Genomic DNA, 22152 nt, shown 5'->3' on the forward strand with positions numbered 1-22152 from the left:
GAGCTTTAGCCAATAGGGAGAGGAAGACAGCGGATGATGTGGATGGGCCATTTGGCCTTTATCTGCCATCATGTTTCTATGTTCCTATAACTATAAAGCTCTATGACATCACAATGCAGGTGCACAGAGCCTTAGCCAATAGGGAGAGGAAGACAGCGGATGCTGTGGATGGGCCATTTGGCCTTTATCTGCCATGTTTCTCTCATAGCTCCGGTGCAAAGGTATGCCCCGTGGCTTCTGAGGCAATTTTTCTCCTTTTAAAAGAAGTTCATCTAAAATGATTCACTAACATTGAGGGTGAGGGGAAATAATTAATATAGTACCCAGCGCCGGCCGGTGCTAAAAACCGCGCTACGGTTTTGTAAAAGGGGGGGGGGGAAGAGTTATTTGCTTGCATGACTATCCCCCAACTTTACAAAGCCATGGCAGCATTTTTAGCACCAGCCACAGCGGTAACAGCTCCGACGCTCATAGGAATTCTGTGAGCATCGGAGCTGTTGCCATGGCGGCCGGTGCTAAAACTGCTGGCGTGGCTTTGTAAAGGAGAAGGTATGTGATCAAGGAGCATATTGCTAGTATTATGAGGGTACATAATCGATTTTAATAGAAGGGTCATCAGCTAGCCATCTATTCAGACTTAGCACAAACCACCCTGCGGCGGCTCTGCACATTCAAGACCATCACTGAACTCCTTCAAACAAAAGCGCGCGGAGTATAAATGTCCCTGTATCAACAAGAATAACGTTTACAATGCAAGGGGTGGTAGAAAGGGTGCCAGACCCCATAAAATGTTCTTCAGGCCTTATAAGCAGTGGGACTGGGTCTGAACTTGCCACAGCAAACTGGAACATGACCAGACAAAAAGCCTTTCACAACATGTGACTTGGCAAAAGGCCTTGTCTAGAGGGAAGAAGCAGAGACAGGCTGTGAAGTGAAGTGGCTACAGATTAGTGATACAGGAACAGAAGGAATCAGAAATGAGCAAATAAAGTGCAAAATTCTACCATCTAAAACACACGAATGATCCAAAATTATGCTCTAAGCCGATGATATATTGTTCACTATTACTTATCCCAGATTTAAAGTTCCTGTAGTGGTAAACAAATTAGAACAATACAGCCAAGTAACGGGACTTAATTTTAATGATGAGAAACATTTGCAGTTTATTTAGATAAGATCATGACAGCATGTGCGTTGCCATACTGGGACAGAATGAAGGCCCATCAAGCCCGGTATCCTGTTTCTAAGTGTGGCCATTCCAGGTCACAAGTACCTGGCAAGATCCCAAAAGAGAAAAACAAGATTTCATGCTGCTTATCCTGGAAATAAGCAGTGGATTTTCCCCAAGTCCATCTTGATGATAAGAGAGGAGGAAACGCTTAAATGAACTAGATGATAGAGAGGAAGAGACACTGAGCGTGCACGGAAATACCGCCATGCACCGCAAAAGCGCCCCTATTGGCTTCCTCACCGCGGAAGAGGCATCATGGGTATGAGCATGGCCAGCAAATCATTTCAGCTAGTAGGGCTTGGGTATCCTCACCAGCAAAGGTATGAGTAGATGGGATGTGGGGATAGGGGCAGGGGATAAAAGAACCGAGAGAAAATGTTTGACCACCCCCGCCCATCCCTGGGCACTCCAAAAACTGGATTTCGGACTATGCCCCTGACCAGGGTGACACGTCTGTGAAAGAGCACTTTGGAAGACCAATGATTTTATGGGCTCCTCAGCTTGGAAAAGAGACAGCTGAGGGGAGATATGATTGCAGTCTACAGAATCCTGGGTGCTGTAGAATGGGTACAAGTAGATCGATTTTTTTACACCAATCAAAAAGTACAAAGACTAGGGGACACTTTTAGGACGATACTTTTAAAACCAATAGGAGGAAATATTTTTCACTCAGAGATCAGTTGTAATGGCATAGGCAGCGGAATGGCATTTTGTTGGGGGGGGGACCCAAAGACTCCACCATAGCCAGCAGAATCCTGCAGTACCTCTCACCAGATCCCGATCCCCCACCCACCTTTTCCTGGCTCTATACTTTTAAATCTTCGCCGCACAGCATCGAGCAGACCTGCCCCCAAAAGTAGAATGAAAGGTTCTGGGGCAGGCCTTCTCATTGACAATGTTCAATGGCTGCCCAAAGATTTTAAAATACAGCGAATGGCCACCAGGATGGTCTCAGGACTCAAGGATCTCCCGTATGAGGAAAGGCTGAGTAAATTGCAGCTGTACTCACTCGAGGAACGTAGAGAGAGGGGAGACATGATTGAGACGTTCAAATATATCACGGGCCGTATCGAGGTGGAAGATGATATCTTTTTTTCTTAAAGGACCCACGGCCACAAGAGGGCATCGGCTGAAAATCAGGGGCGGGAAATTTCATGGCGACACCAGGAAGCATTTCTTCACCGAAAGGGTGGTTGATCATTGGAATGAACTTCCACTGCAGGTAATTGAGGCCAGCAGCGTGCCAGATTTTAAGAAAAAATGGGATAGGCATGTGGGATCTCTTAGGGGAAGAAGTTAGGGGGGTGGGTCATTAGAGTGGGCAGACTTGATGGGCCGTGGCCCTTTTCTGCCGTCATTTTCTATGTTTCTAGAAGGTGGATGGGTGGCTGGGAACTGACTGGCAACTGCCAATTTGGGGGGGAGGGCCATGGCCTCTGTGGCCTTCCCCATTAAAAGCGCCCATTAGCTATGGAACGCATTGCCAGAGAATGTAAGAGTGGTTAACATAACTGGTTTTTAAAAAGGTTTGGACATGTTCCAGGAAGAAAAGTCCTTAGTCTGCTATTGAGCCACTGCTTGCCCTGGATCGGTAGCATAGAATGTTGCTAGTATTTGGGTTTTGTCCAGGTACTAGTGACCTCGATTGGCCACTGTGAAGACAGGATACTGGGCTAGATGGACCATTGGTCTGATCCAGTAAAGCTATTCTTATGTTCTTTTGTTAGAATACTATGAGAAAATGTATTTAAAAAAAAAAAAAAAAAAACTCCACAAAAAAACAAAACAAGAACATAAGATGAAAATATATTTCAACACCAGCAAAAGAGGTCTTAGCAGCGATCTGGGTTTCCTATCACATTGTAAACCAAAAAAAATTATATTGCTTTTTCACCTCCCTGTTTCTTACCCCTCACCCCCTACCTATTTCCCATGATACTTTCAATGGAATTGTTTTATGTTTCAGTTACAGTATATGTTCTTATATTATCTTGGTTTTTTTTGTTTCTGACCTGATAAAGAAGGCATTGCCTTCGAAAGCAACACAAATAATGTATTGTTAGTATAATTAAGACATCATGTTATCATTTGTTTTGAAGCAGAAACCCTCACCCCAGGCACATGGACAGACCTTCAACTAATATAAAAAAAGAGAGCAGACAAAAATTGTGTTGTGCTTTTGTCATGGTTAGGGTATTTCTATATGTGAAGATTTTTTTAAATGATGGTTTTATTGATTTGTTTAAAATTCCGTAAATTTTGAGTCTTGTGTATGTTCTCTCGTTCACCGCTTAGATATAAGCGAGATATAAGTAAATGAGCCATAATCATAAATGAAAATCAAACATGCAAAAACTGAAATGGAACAAACCCCCAAGAAACCAGGTTAGTGCAACACTACAGAGCAGGGCTGCCCAAGTCCAGTCCTCGAGATCTACCGGCAGGCCAGGTTTTCAGGATATCCACAATGAATATGCATGAGAGAGATTTGCCTGCATTGCCTTCTTGGTATGCAAATCTCTCTCATGCAAGTTCATTGTGGATATACTGAAAACCTGGCCTGCCAGTAGATCTCGAGGACCGGACTTGGGCAGTCCTGCTATAGAGAAACAAGAGATAGAGAGAAATGAATTTCCTCCAATACTCTGCAAAGTTCAGCAGTGCTGAATTATACATCATTTCCTGCTGTCAGAGAACCAGCTCCCACTATAAAAATCTTAGGAGTACATTTAAATAGACAATCTACTACTACTTATTACTTATATAGCACTAAAAAGCGTACACAGCGCTGTACATTTGGACATTTATAGAAAGTCCCTGCTCGTAAGAGCTTACAATCTAATTTGGACAGACAGACATGACATATAGGGTTGGGGATGCATGACCCAAGGTGAGCCATAAGCCCTCTCATAGAGGTGGGTTTTAACTGGGCCTTGAACATACAAGTAGATGCTATGGTCCGTAAAGGTTTCTTTACACTCTGGAAGCTGTGTTCTATTAGATCACTGAGCTCTGGAACAACCTTACCTCCCCTCTTCGGAACTTGAGCTCTCTCCAAGTTTTCCGCAAACATCTGAAAACCTGGCTTTTCTCAAAAAATGTAAGTCTCCCTCCAACTTAGGAATCAAGGAAACTCTTATATCTTGGCATCCCAAGTCCTCTAAATTTTCTTCACACTTCTACCTCTAACCCTCTGTTGTAGTTCCTTCCTATTTCTCCTACTGTAAACCGCGTCGAGCTCTACGAACGTGGAGATGATGCGGTATACAAACCTAAGGATTAGATTAGATTAGATCTTATTTTGATGATTTTTCTTTTGGTTAGGCCAATCATTAGTGCTATTTTGAACTACTGTAATATTGTCTATTTTGCAGGTTTCCCAAAACATTTCTGTAGACTTTCCCCCTCTTTTACTAAGGTGCACTAACCGATTGAGAGTGCACAAACTGTTTTAGCGCACACTAATTCGATTACCGCACACTAAATCATTTTGCACGCGCTAAATCGGTTAGCGCACCTTAGAAAAAGAGGGGGTTAGTTTAATTCAGAACACCGCAGTCGGCTTGATTTATAGGCTGAAGACATAGGACCATATTACTCATCTTTGTCAAATGCGTTGGCTTCCTATGATGGCAAGAACTTTTCGATTTAGTTGACCTACTCGCTGGTTGCGGATCTCTATGTCTTTTTCATTTCCATCAGTTAGAGGCTGTTTATATAAAAAGTATTTGGAATGGGCACTTTCTTATCAGGCTGCATGTTGCCTCTACTCTGATCTTCTATTTCCTATTCATATTACAGAAAAATGTTATAACCCTATCTATTTCATAAATTTTTAGGGAAATGATTTTATGTTTCTACTTTGTATCTTATGGTTTATTGATGTGGTATGATTAATGTGACCATACGACCCGTTTTGAACGGAATTGTCCCGTTTGTTAGATCCCCTGCCCCGTTGTCCCCACGCACAGCTTCGGGATGCCAAAATGTCCCATTTTCAGAGAGAGCGTCCCGAAGCTGTGCGTGGGGACAACAGGAAAGGGGGGATCTAAAAATGAGACAGGTGATCATGGAGCCTGGGCTCTCTCCTTGCTTCCCCGTCCACTACCGCCGCAACTGCAAGAAAGGAAGGTCCAGGCATCGGCCCACAAGCCTTCTTTCCGACGTCAATTCTGATGCTGGAGAGGAAGTTCTGGGCCAGCCAGGCAGCGACTGGCTAGCCCGGACTTTCTCTCTGACGTCAGAATTGACGTTGGGGGAAGGCTTGTGGGCCGATGCCTGGACCTTCCTTTCCTGCAGTTGCGGCGGTGGTGGGTGAGAAGCAGCAGCGGGCTGCAGCAGTGGTGGACTGGGGGGGTTGTAAGCAGAAAAATCAGCAATAGGCCAGGCTTCGATGTTGGAGGGAGGGAGGGAGACAGACAGGCAGGCTGGCTTTGGCGCGGCAGGGAGGGAGGGAGGCTGGCTGGTTTCGGGGAGGGGTGGGACAAAGGCTGGAAGTAAGGGGGGCATAGGAAGGAGGGAGGGAGGAAGGAAGGAGAGAGAAAGGCAGAGAAAGGGGGGTGTTGACTAGAGAGAAAAAGGCCTGGACCAAAGGGGAGAGACAGGAGGCAGATGCTGGACTTTGGGAGGTGCAGACAGAGGGGGAGAGACCCTGAGGAAGAACAGAGAGATGGAAGATTATAACAGAGGAGGAAGAGAGAGGGAGACCTGGAACAAAGGAGGTGGTAGGTACATAGGAGAACTGACACTGGATTTGGGGAGGGTAACATAGGGAAAAGAGAGAGACTTGGACTCAAAGGGGATGGGGCTGGATTCTGAAAGAAATGTTGGATAAGAAAGAAACAAAACAACAAAAGAACCAAAGGTCCAACTTCGTCTGCAGTGAAAAAACAGACCAGAGAAAACAAACCAAAACTGCAGACTTGTACACGGTGCAGGCAAATTTTATTTTGACAAATAAATCTTAACTAAAAACCTTTTACCAGACAGGGGACCCAACACGGTCCGTGTTTCGGACAACCTTCATCAGGGGTCCATGGTAATAAAGGTAAAAAGAAATATATCACAAAAAGAAGCCTGGAAAAACAGTACTGTGACGAACTTGTAGTGCATTTCAGAGATTCACTGGTGTGCTACCAAACGCTATTTTTCCAGGCTTCTTTTTGTGATATATTTCTTTTTACCTTTATTACCATGGACCCCTGATGAAGGTTGTCCGAAACACGGACCATGTTGGGTCCCCTGTCTGGTAAAAGGTTTTTAGTTAAGATTTATTTGTCAAAATAAAATTTGCCTGCACCGTGTACAAGTCTGCAGTTTTGGTTTGTTTTCTCGGATAAGAAAGAAAGTAATATTGGATGCACAGTCAGAAGGAAGTGCAACCAGACTCATGAAATCATCAGACAACAAAGGTAGAAAAAAATGATTTTATTTTCAATTTAGTGATCAAAATGTGTCAGTTTTGAGAATTTATATCTGCTGTCTATATTTTGCACTATATTTGTCTATTTTACTATAGTTACTGAGGTGACATTACATATTTTAAAGTCATCTGCCTTGACATCTTTGAAAAAAAACCTGAAACTTGTAAATGATAATTAACATTTTATCTGCGTACAGTGTGCTTTGTGGGATTTTTTTATTTTATGGCTACCATTATGAATTAATAAGATATTGTGTGTACATGAAAAATGAATGGAAGACATAGGGGGTGGGGCTGGGATGGTGCTAGGGCAGGATTGGAGGCGGGGCTAGGGTTGGATTGGGGGCGGGACTGAAAATTAATAGATGTCCCATTTTGCTGAAAACAATAAATGGTCACGTTATGTATGATATTGTTTTGAATTGCAATTCACTGCTATTGTACAGTTCTATCTTGTTAATCACATTGAACTGGAAGGTATTGCAAGATTCAAATGAAGATTAATGTATTTTAGTATGTATAACCATTTATAGCCTAAGTGGTTCACATTCAGGTACTCAAACATTTTCCCCTATCTGCCCAGGCAGGCTCACACTCTATCTAATGTATCTGGGGCAATGGGGGATTAAGTGACTTGCCCAGGGTCACAAAGAGCAGCACGGGATTTGAACTCACAGGGTGCTGTTATGTTGCAAGAGCAGCATATCAGCAACAGGGGATAAAGAAACATATAAACTGAGCATCATTTCCTACCACTAGGGGGGGCCCATTCTCACTCTAGGTCAGGAAAACTGACCTGGCAAAACCTGGAGATGAGTTCTGACCAAATTCTGCTGCTGCTGTAAATTTGAGAGGGGAATTGGGTGGTGGGGAGGAAGATTAGAAGGATGAGCAGGGAAATGAGCCCTTGGATTGGGCAGAGATCTGGGTTACCTTGGGTCCTCTTTGATGCCCAAAAGTGAGGTGGCAAGCTCTTTTTTTTTTGTGGCATTCGACATCTTTTAGCAACGCATGGCAGAAATTAGGAGGAAAGGGAGATATGATGTGTAGAGTAGGAAGGAGAGAAGATGGGGGATGCTTAACGTGACCATACGATCCGTTTTGAACGGGACCATCCCGTTTTTAGGTAGCCTGTCCTGTTGTCCCCAAGCACAGCTTCGGGACGCCAAAATGTCCCGTGTTTCCCCCAAAATAAGACCAACCCCGAAAATAAGCTCTAGTCACCAGCAACAACGCTTCCCCTCCCCCCGTTGCGCCCCCCACGCACCTCCCCCCTGCTGACCCTTTCATCTCTCCCCTGCCAACCGCGAGACCGAAATACCTTGTAACAAACGGCACCGTCAGCAGCTTTCTAGACAGGCATGCTGCCTCCTCTCGCCGGGGCGGGAGAAGCGAAGCAGCCTGTCTAGATTTCTGCCAACGTTGCAGTTTGTTACAAAGTATTTCGATCTTGCAGTTGGTGGGGGAGAGATGGAAGGGTCAGCGGGGGGGGGGGGGAGGTGTGCAGGGGGCAGGGCACGGGGGGGCAGGGAGGGTAGGGCGGGGCGTGGGGCGGGGAAAAAAATAATGATCAGGTTAGGGATGCTGGGTAGTGTGATTAATTTGCTCTCTTTTCCAAACCTGTGCTAAGGAGGATGAGTTAATTTACCTACATTAGGTAGCTCTCAACCCTAGAAAGGACTTACAGTCTGAGTTGGTACCTGGAGCAATGGAGGGGGTAAAGTCACACAGGGCTCGATTCACTAAACAAACCGATCGTGCACCGCTCAACTTCCGACTCCGGCTCGATTCACTAAACACCTTCCAGACCTCATCCGCACCCTATCCGATCTGCGCATGCAAAAGAGTAAAAAGGCATGTAAATTTCCTAACGCGTCGATTCATGAAACCATTTTGTCCTAACCGACTGGCCTTTCCGTTCCTAAAAGTTACGACTGCGGAGTACCAGTCGTTTACATCCTCGCCGGCAATTTCTGCCTAGCAACTGGCGCGTGCATGTTAAGAACCCCATCAAAAATATATATCTACCCCTCCAAAAATTATAAATATATCAAAATTTTTAAATATATGTAAACCTTCATGTACATAAGCGTTAGAAATATATATTTTTTTTCTTTTTTTGGAATGCGCATAGCGAGCGTGGAAGTGAATCTCGGATTTGTACTGGGCATTGCGAGAAAATCGCGGATAACCTCGTGGTCTCTTTGCGCATTGTACATTTCAAATATGAATTCCAAATAACAAAAAAAAAAAATCAAATAAAACTTTTATGGGCCAGCTATCCCTCCCCCCCCCACCTCTTCCTTCCAGCTGGATTGTCGAGTGCATGTGACGTCAGGATGTCGCTAGTGGTTGCTACGTGCTTCACGGCAGATAGAGCCGCACAGCCTCCTGGGATTCGTAGGCTGTATATAACAACGCCTGATCCTAGCGCATTGAACAGCTGTTTATGTTGTGCCTTCTAGCAACTTAACAGTACTTTTCCTGAGAGAAATGGACTGCGCTCGGCTACAGTATATGCTCGCTCACAAACCTCCGATGCTAAAAATTTTCAAAAAGCTACGGTCACAGCTTGTACAGCTAGCAACAGTACTTCAGAAAAAGAACGGTTGGTAAGAAGACTTTCTTATTTATTGCCTTTTTACGACAACAACGCTTTGCGGTAGGCGCATTCGGAGCCCGCTAATGACGTCCGCGATTAAACCACGCCCCATTTCTATGCAGTGAATTCCTAAACAGCTAGTGCACGCGTTATGAGCTTCAAAACTAACCAGGATACAGTGCGCACGCGCGTCGATCGATGTTTCAGCGCTAATAGCGGCGTGTTTACGATTAGATCATTTGCATGGACAAGCTGTACTGAATCGATCGGCTACAATGGCTCGGAAACGGATAGGATACGAATAGGATAGATTTCGGGATTTTAGTGAATCCTGGCCAGATTTCTGGCGGAAGAAACAGGATTTGAACCCTAATTCTCAGCCCCTCTGCTTTAACCGCTAAAATCACTCTTCCAATGGAAAGGAGGGGGATTTCTATGTCGGATTTAGCTCATGCCTTTTCAGTACTAACTCGATAAGCCAGTTCAAGTTAGAGGTTCCATGTCCCCTGCCCTCAGATAGCACAGAAAAAGCTGGTCCCAGAGTGCATGGAACCCCCATTTCAGCTCTCTCTACTGTGTCCAATGCATCCTGCCTAGGAATGCAAAATGTTAATCGAGGAACAATGTTCTCAATGTTTCCTAAAGTCATATCTTGCCCCTCCCCCCAACTAAGCATCAGTGCCGGGAGGGGGGCTCTAGGAACGCGAAAACTAGCACACCCTAGTTCAGCGAGCATCCGATCGGTCCCAGTCATCGATGACAGCAAGAGTCCCAGGCACTTCCCAAACCATCGGGGATGTCACTTCCTTCCCAAACTTTCCCCCCTGCCAAATATTCTCGCAAGTTGTTTTCTTTAAAAGCGAGAGAAGAGAGGATCTGTTTCTGTTTCCTCGCTGTATGAATGTTTTCCGGGTTTAGCTGGATCGAAGTTTCCTGTGTTTGTCGCCGAGAGAGAGACAGACACAAACTGCCTTAAGCCATGGACTGACACCGTTAGCTCAGCGCTGCAAACTGATCCCCCCCCTCCCCACGCACGATTACCTCCCTTTACCTCCCTCCTCTCCCCCTCAAATGCAAATACTTGGCGAAGAAATAAAGAGGCACCAAAAGAACAATTGGGGAAATTCCCCCCTCCCTCTGTTGCAGGGACATGGCCCGAGAGTACGCTGCCCGGAGCCTGGATAACATGGACCTGGCTTCTTTCAGGGTGAGTTGCTGACCGTGAGAAAGGGAGCGTCTCTGTTGCACGAGCGCTGCACCGCGCGATGCACCATTGTTGGGTGGCGAAGCGCGATTGTAGCGCTCAGCTGTCACGCTGGCTGTTTGCGTGGGTGTAGCGTCAGGCGTGTGTGCGAACGCCGAGGATCCCGATTTCCCAAAAGTTTGTAATGTCAGCCCTGCGCGGGGAGATCCCGGAGCGTTGAATAAAAAGTGTTTTGGTGCAGCCGGACGGCAGCTGTCTTTGGTCTGTCTGGGAAAGCCGCTTCCGAGGTGTTACATGGTCTGTGCTGAGACCGGTCTTGCTGCTTTTTGTGTCACTCGAGACTCCCGGGAGTGGCAATAAAATTAGCAAGATGCAGTGCTTTAAGGGGGGGAGGTGTATGTCAGCTGCTTTTCAACTGATGTTGACTTAAAAAAAAATATAAGTAAACTTTTTTTTTTTTTTACCCAAAAAGTATAAAGACTACTGTATTTATTTATTTAGTCAAATTTCTAGCTCGGCCCCCCCAGAAGAGCCCCCCAGAAGGTTACAACTTCGCATACAGCACATTTAAGGAGGAAAAGCAATAGTAGAAATTCCTATGTACGTACTAGAGGACACTTCATGAAGTTACATGGTAATACTTTTTAAAATGAGTAGCAGGAAATATTTTGTTTCCGCTCAACAATAATTAAGTTCTGGAGCTGGTTGCCAGAGGATGCCCTTACAGCAGTGGCATTTCTGGGTTTTTAAAAAAAAAAAAGTTTGGACAAGTTCCTGGAGAAAAAGCCCATGGTTTACTAGTGAGACAGAAATGCGGAAAGTCACTGCTGTCCCTGGGTCGGGGGCATTGAATCTTGCTGCTATTTGGGATTCCGCCAGGTACGTGTGACCTGGATTGGCCACCGTTGAAAGCAGGATACTTGGGTAGGTGGAACCATCGGTTTACGCACTATGGAAATTCTTATGTTCTTATGTCTTGTCTGGATCGCGTGATGAAAAGGGAGGTGCATTTGAATATGTTCTTATGATGGGGTATGCTATATAAACTATTGAGATTAGTGGTGAGGAGCAAAATAGGTGGAAAGAACAGGGAAGAGGGAAGGGGTAAAACGTGGACCTCACGGACCTCGCGGATCTAAAACAGCACGTCCTTAAAAATCCGAGGTCTGCGCCACTTTTGAGGTCCGTGCCACTTTTAGTCTCTGGCTCTGACAGAGCTCTATGACGGTGTCAGGCCAAAAGCGCGCCGGGACAAAGGCGCGCCGAGACAATTGAGCGAAGCGCGGAGGCGCATGCCGCAGAAAATTACTGTTTATAGGGCTCCAACAGGGGGCGTGGGGGGGAACCCCCCCACTTTACTTAATAGAGATTGCGCCGCATTTTGGGGGCATTGTGAGGGGTTTGGGGGGTTTTAACCCCCCACATTTTACAGAAAACTTCACTTTTTCCCTGTTTTTAGGGAAAAAGTTAAGTTTACAGTAAAATGTGGACAGTTACAACCCCCCAAACCCCCCATAACGCCGGCGCGATCTCTATTAAGTAAACTGGGGGGGGCTCCCCAACAAAAACCCCCGTCGGAGCCCTTAAAATCTGTAATTTTCTTTGGCGCGCGCCTCTGTCTTGCGCTCAGTTGTCGGCGCGCGCCTTTGTCTTGCGCGGAGTTGTCTATGAACCCTCTATGACAATTTAACTCTGACGGATCCTAGCATAGGCAGGGAAAAAGCATTAGGATCCGTCAAAGTTAAATTGTCATAGAGCTCTGTCAGAGCCAGACTAAAAGTGGCAAGGACCTCAAAAGTGGCGCAGACCTCGGATTTTTAAGGATGTGACGTGCAGTTCAGATCCGTGAGGTCCGCGAGGGAGCCGGGGGCCTAAGCTGAGCTGCAGGGAAAGCGAAGTCGGACTTGTCAATGCACGGACCTCGGATTTTTAAGGACGTGCGGTTTTAGATCCGCGAGGTACATAAGGTCCGTGTTTTACCCCTTCCTGGAAGAGAATGCTGAATGCCTGAACCGTCGATGCAGCAGTCTCCCTAGTTGCCAGGACCAGCCCTTTTAAAATTGGGCACCTAAAGCTGACTCTGAAGGCTAAAGAAACTGTCCCCGTCTCCATAAATGTCTCGTGCCATGCACAAATTGACGGACAGATGTTTTCCATACTTACCCCCTCTTTTACTAAGATGCGCTAACCGATTAGCGCACGCTAAGGCGTCCATAGACTAACATGCATGCGTTAGCGTCTAGCGTGCTCTAAATCGGTTAGCGCACCTTAGTAAAAGAGGGCATTAGTCCTGTAGTTTCGCTGACTCTGCGTATCCAATTTTGTTTCGATAATCCACGACGCACGTTGTGCCTTTTCTTGAGGGATAGCCATTTTTTTTAGGGGTTGATTCAACAGCCTCACTTTCTTTAACAGGGCCCCTGAAATGCCCAAATGCAACGTGATAAAAGGTATGGAAAACCTTTCATACGCTGAAAGATTGGTGTCAGGTCAAAAGCGCGCCGGGACAAAGGCGCGCCCAGACAATTGAGTGCAGCGTGGGGGTGCGCGCTGCAGAAAATTACTGTTTTTAGGGCTCCAACGGGGGGGGCATGGGGGGAACCCCCCCACTTTACTTAATAGAGATCGCGCCGTGTTGTGGGGACGTTTAGGGGGTTGTAACCCCCCACATTTTACTGAAAACTTCACTTTTTCCCTGTTTTTAGGGAAAAAGTTAAGTTTACAGTAAAATGTGGGGGTTACAACCCCCCAAACACTCCATAACGCCGGCGCGATCTCTATTAAGTAAACTGGGGGGGCTCCCCAACAAAACCTCCCGTCGGATCCCCTAAAAACTGTAATTTTCTTCGGCGCGCGCCTCCGTCTTGCGCTCAGTTGTCGGCGCGCGCCTTTGTCTTTCGCAGGGTTGTCTATGAACCAAAAGATTAGAGAGACTGGGGCTTTTTTCGCTGGAGAAGTGGAGACTTAGAGGGGACATGATAGAGACTTATAAGATCACGAAGGGCATAGAGAGAGTGGAGAGGGACAGATTCTTCAAACTTTCGACAACTGCAAGAACGAGAGGGCATTCGTAAAAATTAAAAGGAGACAGATTCAGAACCAATGCTAGGAAGTTCTTCTTCACCCAACAGGTGGTGGACACCTGGAATGCGCTTCCAGAGGGAGTGACAGGACAGGGTACGGTATTGGAGTTCAAGAAGGGATTGGACAATTTTCTGAAGGAAAGGGGGATAGAAGGGTATAGATAGAGAGCTAGTATACAGGTCCTGGACCTGATGGGCCGCCACGTGAGCGGACTGCTGGGAATGATGGACTTGAGGTCTGACCCAGCAGAGGCACGGCTTATGTTCTTATGTTCATATGATTACAAACTTTGATAATGGCTGAGAACATAGGACAAATTTGATTAACATATCTCGGCAATTGCCTTTTTAGTAATTTTTTGAAATTACGGATTTTTTGAAATTTTTTGAAATTTTTGTAATTTTTTGAAATTTTTGTATACGGACTTTGTGGACACCTTGTATACGCTCTCAAACATAAAAAAGAGATTTAGGCATCACATACTGTACAATATTTTAAGAGTACACTGCAGGTTAGTAACACTTTTGTTTCTTTATTCCCCCCTCCCCCCTTTTAAAAAACCGCGCTAGCGTTTTTAGCGCAGGCCGTGGCAGTAACAGCTCCGACGCTCATAGAATTCTATGAGCGTCGGAGCTGTTACCACCGCGGCCAGCACAAAAAAGCGCACTACGGTTTTGTATAAAGGGGGAGGGGGTATTTTGGTTTCAATGCTTTCCCAGTGAGTGTACTGAACTAGGTCCGGTGCTTTCTAACATTTTATAAATGATCTGGAAATGAGAACAAGTGAGGCGATCAGACTTGCAGATAAAATACCAAACTATTTATAAAGGTAGTTCATGCAAACTATGAAGGATCTTGCTTAATACTGGAGGTGCTCGGTAACCCCTGCACTCACAGAGCTGCCGCCTATGAATCTAATGAAGTTTCATCTCATAGATTTTATTTTTTTTTTTTGCTGCTCTTGTTTTATGAACTGAAGTGGACTAACACAGTAGCCATGCTCCTTTATCCAAAAATAAATATGAAATTGACCAGGAACCACTGATGAATTATAAACCTTGCAAGATTCCTGTGCAGGTTCCCATGTAAGATCCTGGGATTCACATCATGACTGGTTACACTTTTCGAGAACACCAGGGACCAGTAACACGCTTCTTCACCTAAACCCCTTTCCCCTTTAGAATGAGCCCCTCAGTACCATGCAGAACTGTGGGATGTTGTGGGATATAGATTTTTTCAATAATAAAAAAAATAAATGCACTTCTCCCTCCATATTCATGGGGGTTAGGGGCAGAGCAGGCCTACAAATATGGAAAAATCAGGACTAACTTTAGAGCCGACTCAGACCAACTCCCACCTCCCTCCTGGACCTGTCCACTGCACATACTTTTTAAAGTCTGATGGTCTAGCGGGCCAGGAGCGATCTTCCTATGCTCCTGCCCCATGCAGAGCCAGGAACAAAAATGGCTGCCACGAGTTCCTGCGAGACCATGGGAACTCATGGCAGTCATTTTTGTTCCCAGTTCTGCACCGGGCAGGAGCTTAGGAAGATCACTCCTGGCCTGCATCACTGCTAGACCATCAGGTTTTAAAAAGTAAGTAAGTGGAGAGGTCCGGGAGGTGGGCCACCTAAACGAAAACCGTGAATAACTGAAGTCGTGAGTTCTGAATATGGAGGGGGATGTGTACTCTGAGGCTGCCAGGATTTGAGGCACAGGTCCAAGGTGCTCCCGGCAGAGAGGAATAAGATACACTGGATATTCAATAGAAGGAGAAGGCAAGAGAAGTACTGAGCATGAAGCCAAACCCAAATCAGCAGGTAGAGGTGAAGTCCAGGAACACAGAAAAGCAGGTTCATTGCCAAGTGGCATATAAAAAGAAAACACTCACAGGAGACCTATCTGAGGATAGGAAAAATGGGAAGTTCTAGGGTTTATATAGGAGCAGGAGGCCAATCAGCAGAGATGCATTTGACAGAAACCAATCAGAGCAGGGGCATTCATAGTGCACCAATCAGTAGCATGTCAGATCATCAGCCCAAGACCAGTGACAGGATAAATGGCAGGAAGAGGCCAGGGTGTAAGTGCATCACTTTGTCAGGTAAACAAAATGGAGTCCTTGACTTACTTGTGGATAACTATACAAAACATATTCATTCAAAACACCTATGCTGAGACAATTCACTAGAAATTGCCAGATGACCGTGTCTATAATAATTGCTGTTGATGATCCTGTTTTTATGAAATGCTGCACTGCAGGTTAAAAAAATAAATAAAATTGAGCTAAATTCATCCATAATATCTGTAATGGTCTATAAAGGTTTTACTAATTCCAGTAAAGTGGCAGAGAAAAGTGGTCAGCAGCAGAGCGGTGGGTGGCAGTCATCCATTTTCTCTTTCCTATATGGAATGCCACAACTTGTCCTCCACTCCCATCTCCTGCCCCATAATTGTAATGATGCAACACCCAGTAAAGTTGCAAGTGGCCAGAATCAGGAACTGGGAGACCTGAGAATTTCGGAGCTGGGAGGTTCTGGGGTCATAAATCAGGAACTACTGAGGTGATGTGGCAAAAGTAGTGATGAGAACAATCTATGCAGATTATAACCATTTTCTGTTATGTCGTATTAAAGAGCCTGTGATTCCACATACATGATTATGTCATAGAGTGTTATGTAACAGGAAGGCAAACGCAGGCTGCATATTTAAGGAAGGAAAAATACTGCTCTGTAAAAAGCACTTGTGTATTATGAAAATCCATTTTTTTCTTCTTTATGTATACCTTTACACTTATCAAAGCACAGAAGATACACCATCTACTGTATGTCACCATTCTCTCTAAGCCGAGCAGGAGTCTTACAACTGCATTGCTCAGTGGTTGGGGGGGTCCATATTGTGTAACATGTCCTCTTTTTGAAGACTCTAGGAAGTCCGGGCGGCTTTTCTATTATGCTATTTTTGTCTGGGGACACTGGACATCTAGAAACCCTACAGCAGTCATTGCAAGGCCCACACACCTATCCAGAGTCCCCTGCCCCCCCCCCCCTGTCTTCATTGCAAGGCCTGCACACCATTTCTTCCATTTTCTTCCTTTCCCCACTCCTCCTATCCCTATGCAACATATGCTCCCTCTCTTCCTCTCTCCTATGGCGTGACATCTGTCTTTCTCCTTTCTCCCCTCCTTCCTTCCTCTCCTCCCACCCCCTTATCTGGAGTTCCCTCCCCCCCTTCACTGCAAGGCCCTCGCACCTACCCAGAGTCTCTTGTGCCCCATCTTCACTGCAAGGCCTGCACACTTATCTGGAGTCTTCTGCGTTCCCTCTCCTCCCTACTTCCCCCTTCCCTGCGAGATCCGGTGCTTGCTCAACCTTGTTGCACCACTGCTGCTTTAACTGTTTGGCCGTAGGCTGCATGAGTGAAGTAAACATGCTGCCTTCGGTGTCCCAGAAGCTTTTCCTCTGCTACTGCCTCCTGTCCCCGCATAGGCGGGAAGCAGTAGCAGAGAGAAAGCTTCCGGGTCGCCGGAGACAGCATGTTTACTTCACTTATACTGCCTATGGCCAAAGAGTTAGAGCAGTATCACTGGGAGAATGGTGAGCAAGCACTGGATCCCACGGTGGGGGTTGGGGGTGGGAAGGAAAAGCATGGGGACGGTAAGAGATGCTGGACCACGGGGATGGGAAGGAAAGATGCCAGACTTCCAGGAGAAGAAAGGGAAGGGGCAGATAGAGATGCCAGATCATGGAAGGGGAAGGAAGGGAAGGAGAGAAATGCTTTGATCACTGGATGGGGAAGGGAGGGGGGGGGGAGAAGAGAGAGATGTCAGACCAGGGAAAGGAAAGAGGAGGGAGAGTTTCCAGACTAAGGCCAGGGGAAGGGAAAGACAGAGAGATGCCAAACCAAAAAGGGGAAGGAGGGGAGAAAGGAGAAAGACAGATGTCACACCATAGGAGAAAGGAAGAAAGGGAAGAGATGTTGTATAGAGATAGGAGGAGTGGGGAAGGGAAGAAAATGGAAGAAATGCTGTTTATGGATAGATTGGGATAGGGGAGAAGAAAGAGGGAGGAGATGACACACATGGATGGTGGGGAAGGGCAGAGAGAAGGAGGAGATTGTGCTGGGATGGATAGATAGATGGGAAGGGAAGGGAAGACATGGACAAGTAGATAGATTTGTGGAGGAAGCAGAAAAAATGGAAGAAAGTTTTTTTTAAAAAGTTAATGCCAAAGAAGGATGTAGGGCAGAAAGTGAAGAAGAGAAAAACAACAAATGGATAAGGCAGCCCTGGAAACAGAATTTAGAGCACAGACAGAAGGATGTGCAACCAGAGACTGGGAAAAGATAAGTAGAAAAATAAAATAACCAGACAACAAAGGTAGGAAAAGTGATTTTATTTTCAATTTAGTGATTGAAATGTGTTAGTTTTCAGAATTTACATCTATCTATATTTTGCACTATTAAGGAAGAAATATATTTCTTTCTATTTCTCTGGTGTTGTACTGCATGCAGAGTCTTGCATCTTAGGGATTTGTGTACATTAGGAGTTTTAGTTTGTGGTCCTATATTTGCAAAGGGTTTATCTGTGTTTTGCACGTATGACCAAGGCCAGGTGTTCTGGTAGGAATGAATATTTGTGAAGCATTATTGGTGTCATGACCCCAAGTATGAAGATATTTGTTGGCAGTTTGTTCAGGTTTTCGAAGGCCTTGAGCTCGGGGCCACATCTGGAGGACCTCTTCGCATGTGTGGATATTGACGTGATGACATCACCACACATGACCCTGATGTCATTGTGTCAATGTCCACGCATAAGCGGAGGCCCTCTAGACACGGCCCGGAGCTCAGGGAAGGTGTGTGTGGGGATGGGGCTGGGGGCAGAACAGGGTGAGACAATGTGTCCCCTTTTTTTAAAGAGGAAATCTGGTAACCCTGATATTATGTTTTCAATGGCTAAAGACAGGCTGGATCCCTGGAATCCTGCAGAACTTGCCTGTCCATCACTGTTGAAAATATAGGAGTGAAACAGCACCACCCACTGGCAGGACTGTAGGTGGAGGACTCCTGCTTAGCTCAGAGGAAACAGTGCTGTATGTTGTTCAAAAGTTATTCTCTCTGTTATCTGAGCCTTTGTTCCAGAAGTCATGAACCCATCCCTCATCTCTCCTCCCCTCATTCCTTTCTCTCCACAATTGCAGAGTCCAAGCGAGAGACTTGCACATGCCAAACCCCAAGTTACACAGAGAGCGTTTTTTTAATAAACATTTCCTCCTACTAGGCATGTTTAATGCCACCGTGGTTCCCAGAATCCTTACGGAAGAATTTCAGGCTAGTTGCTTTTTGCAACTGATTTTGATAAAGAACATCCTGTGTACTACAAGGTATACAAACATAGGACTGATGGCAAATGCAGGTTTCCAGTTCATTTTCAAGATATTCACAGTCAACGTGCAGGAGGAAGATGCAGTGCATGCAAATGTAACTTATGAATATTTTTTTTTGTTTAATTCTTTATTGATTTTAAATTTTGACAGTGCAATACAACTATATTAAATATGAGCATTATGCATAACGCACTTAAAATACACAAAATTAATCCATTACCAATCCTTTTCTCCCTCCCTTCCTAACATAACTATTATACTGCATATGCATATATTATTGCAATATTATAGATAAATAAATACCTTTAGCAAACCCAAATACCTCCCCCTCCCCACCCCCCCTGGATGTGTAAGGAATCTGTAAAAAGGGAGATACTTGACCTTCATTGCAATTCAACATATGCAGTCAATGGGCTTCACACCTTATTGAATATCCTAATAGATCCCAAACACTCCGCATTCATTCTCTCATATTTATACGTGGAACAAATATTTGCCCACCAAAATGTGTAATTCAGTCTGTCGTAACTCTTCCAGTTATGTGTAATCATCTGGATGGCTATTCTGGTCATAATATTTATTCTGGAGTGGATTGAGAACTGAGGTCCCTGGGATAAGAAGTGGGTCCATCACTGAGGCTAAATGGCTTCTCACTCAGTCTTTGGGGTAGGGCGTCTGTATTCGATGCTAAAGCCAGCAATCAGCCAGACTGTCACCTTCCAATGATACAGCTGCATAATGCTTCCTTCTGCTGATAAATTGAACAAAGTGCCATCACAATGCCACCCTGTTCAGTTTAGAACTTGATGCCACTCTGTTTAGAACAAGAGGTTATAGGTAGGGTTACCAGCCGTCCGGATTTCCTTTTGAGGAAACAGTGCTCTATGTTATTCAAAAGATATTCTCTCTGTTATCTGAGCCTTTGTTCCAGAAGCCATGAGCCCATCCTTCATCTCTCCTCCCTTCACTTTGTCCAGGTTTTGAAAAACTCCCGATATCGAGACGGCATCCGCAAACGCACGGATGCCGTCCCGACGCATGAAAAGGTTAAGGGGCGGGACGGGACGGGATGGGGGCGTGGCCAAGGGTCCAGATTTTCCTTTAGGAAACCCTAGTTATAGGAGCTATACTAAGGAGTAACTTAGGGAAATATTGTTTCACAGTCAGGTTGAAGAACACTTAGGAAATAATTTCAAAAGCCTGCAGAGCAGAACAGACTATGGTTACCAGATGTCTGGGAAAACCCGGACATGGCCTCTTTATAGAGGACTGTCCGGGATCCCGGGCGGACTTTCCAAAAACTAGCAGTTTGTCTGGGTTTTGGAAAGCCCCGACAAGCTCTGGTCGCATCTAGAGGGCCTCTAAGCATGCACGGATGACGTCACACATATCCGCACATGCTCCAGGCCCTCCAGATGCAGCTAGAGCTCGTCGGGGAAGAGAGGAGGCTTTGTGGGGGAGGAGCTGGGGGCAGAAAAGGGCGGGACTGGGAAGCAGAATGAGTGTGCTGGAGACGTTCCGGAACTATGCAGGGCTGGAGCGGAATGAGGTGGAGGTGGAACGGGGCAGGGTCATGTATCCAGGGTTTTTCAGACTAAAATATGGTAACCTTAGGTCAGACTATTATTTCAAGCTAGCCCCCTCTTTTACAAAAGCCGGCAGTGTGGGCCAGAATGGTAAATGCTTTGACACCCATAGGAAATAAAGGGGTGTCGGAGCATTTGCCGCGCGACACTTGGCTGCGAAGTTTTGTAAAAGGGGACTAAAAGAGGAACTTGTCAAGACTGATTGGATAAAAAGGCATTAACGTGGGTATATTCACTTGCCTGACCTCTCTGCCCCGCTCAGAATTACTCATTTTCTTAGCAATTGAAAGAACATGAGTTGCAACATGGCATGCAAATGTTTTTCACAACATTGAAATCAAATTTTCAGTTCGCATTAGGGTCATTCCATGTCCAAATGGTCCAGAGCTCCCCACTCAGAAATTGATAAAAACATTTTCAGGAGAGGATAACCAAAGTTTTGGGTCCAGAGTGTGGGGCCACTTTTATGTATCCACAGAAGATGTTGAGTGGGGACCTTCCTTGAAATTGAACCAGTTGACGTGGAATTACCCATTACCAAAATTCTTTTCCCAGTGGTTAAAGAGGCAGCATGTGTGCTGCTCCCAGTATGTAAAAACAGTCTGCAGAGCCAGCTAGCCGGGTGCACACCAGGGATGAGGGGGCAGTGGTGGCGTCAGGGTGCTAAGTCAGCCTCACTGAGTGACTCATGTCATAGACAGGACTGGAGCAAAGTACGCTGTAGCAGTGAGGGGGGGGGGGTCACATTGACAGCTCACATCTGGCATATCAAGTGTGCCACACTGCTGTACCACACATGATTTCTTGTGCACAACATGGGAATTCAACATGCACTGAGACTGGTCAATGTCGAGAAAGCCATACACATAAAGATGCTTTTTATCCTTCTGAAACAATTTTAAGCTGATGGCACTCTGTATTTTGCTGATCACTACTGGCATTTTGCCTGAAAATTCAATGCCAGGCTATGTCCGAGCCCTGGCATTGAATTTCCGGGTTTGCAGAGTTGGTGAAACCAGAGCTGGTTAAGAGTGATATTTATCTAGTAACTAACTGTGAAGAACCACAAAGAGATAGGACTGACTTTTTATGTGGTCCTATTTATGTGGTTACCATGGTCGGTAAAGAGCTGAATATTGGCACGTAACTGGCCAAATGAAGACTCTGCCCCCGGAATGCCTCCCAAATTGCTGGTTTTGAGCTGGGTGCTAATTGGACGCTTTCAGCAGCACTAAAGGGTTAAATTCCATTGAAAAAGAACAGTTAGCGCCAAACCAGCGATTTAGTCTGCCAGGAGCCATTTCTGGCCAGTTAAATCACTTTGAACATCAGCCCCACAGAAAATTGTTGAGTTAAAGTTATTTTATTTGATATACTGCACTTTACTGACAAAAATGTCAAATCGAACTGGTTTACATAATATAAAAACAACGGGGAATAATTAAAAATCAAAACACAGAAACAGAGACCTCACAGCTGAAGTGGTTATGGCTATTTGATATGCCGCCTTTCCTCCACAGAGAGCAAGGCGATTTACCCTAAGTATTGTACTTATAGTCCGCCTTTAACCTCTCAGCTCAATACGGATGACAAATTTAATATAGTGGTACTGGATAACAAGAAACATCCAGGAATGAGATAAA

The 22152-nt window shown here is 45.4% G+C and overlaps 1 protein-coding gene across 2 annotated transcripts in view; it reads left to right on the forward strand.

Moving 5' to 3' along the window:
- Positions 1–9998: 9998 nt before the first annotated feature.
- Positions 9999–22152, forward strand: part of NRK (Nik related kinase) — a 277334-nt gene continuing 265180 nt past the window's right edge. For both annotated transcript variants that reach the window (XM_033946124.1, XM_033946125.1), the window contains exon 1: positions 9999–10462. In XM_033946124.1, coding sequence (XP_033802015.1) covers positions 10406–10462 — 57 coding nt within the window. In that variant the 5' untranslated portion in view covers positions 9999–10405. The remainder of the gene's footprint in view (positions 10463–22152) is intronic.

The sequence above is a fragment of the Geotrypetes seraphini genome, chromosome 5 (genome assembly GCF_902459505.1).
Source record: "Geotrypetes seraphini chromosome 5, aGeoSer1.1, whole genome shotgun sequence".
Taxonomy (NCBI): domain Eukaryota; kingdom Metazoa; phylum Chordata; class Amphibia; order Gymnophiona; family Dermophiidae; genus Geotrypetes; species Geotrypetes seraphini.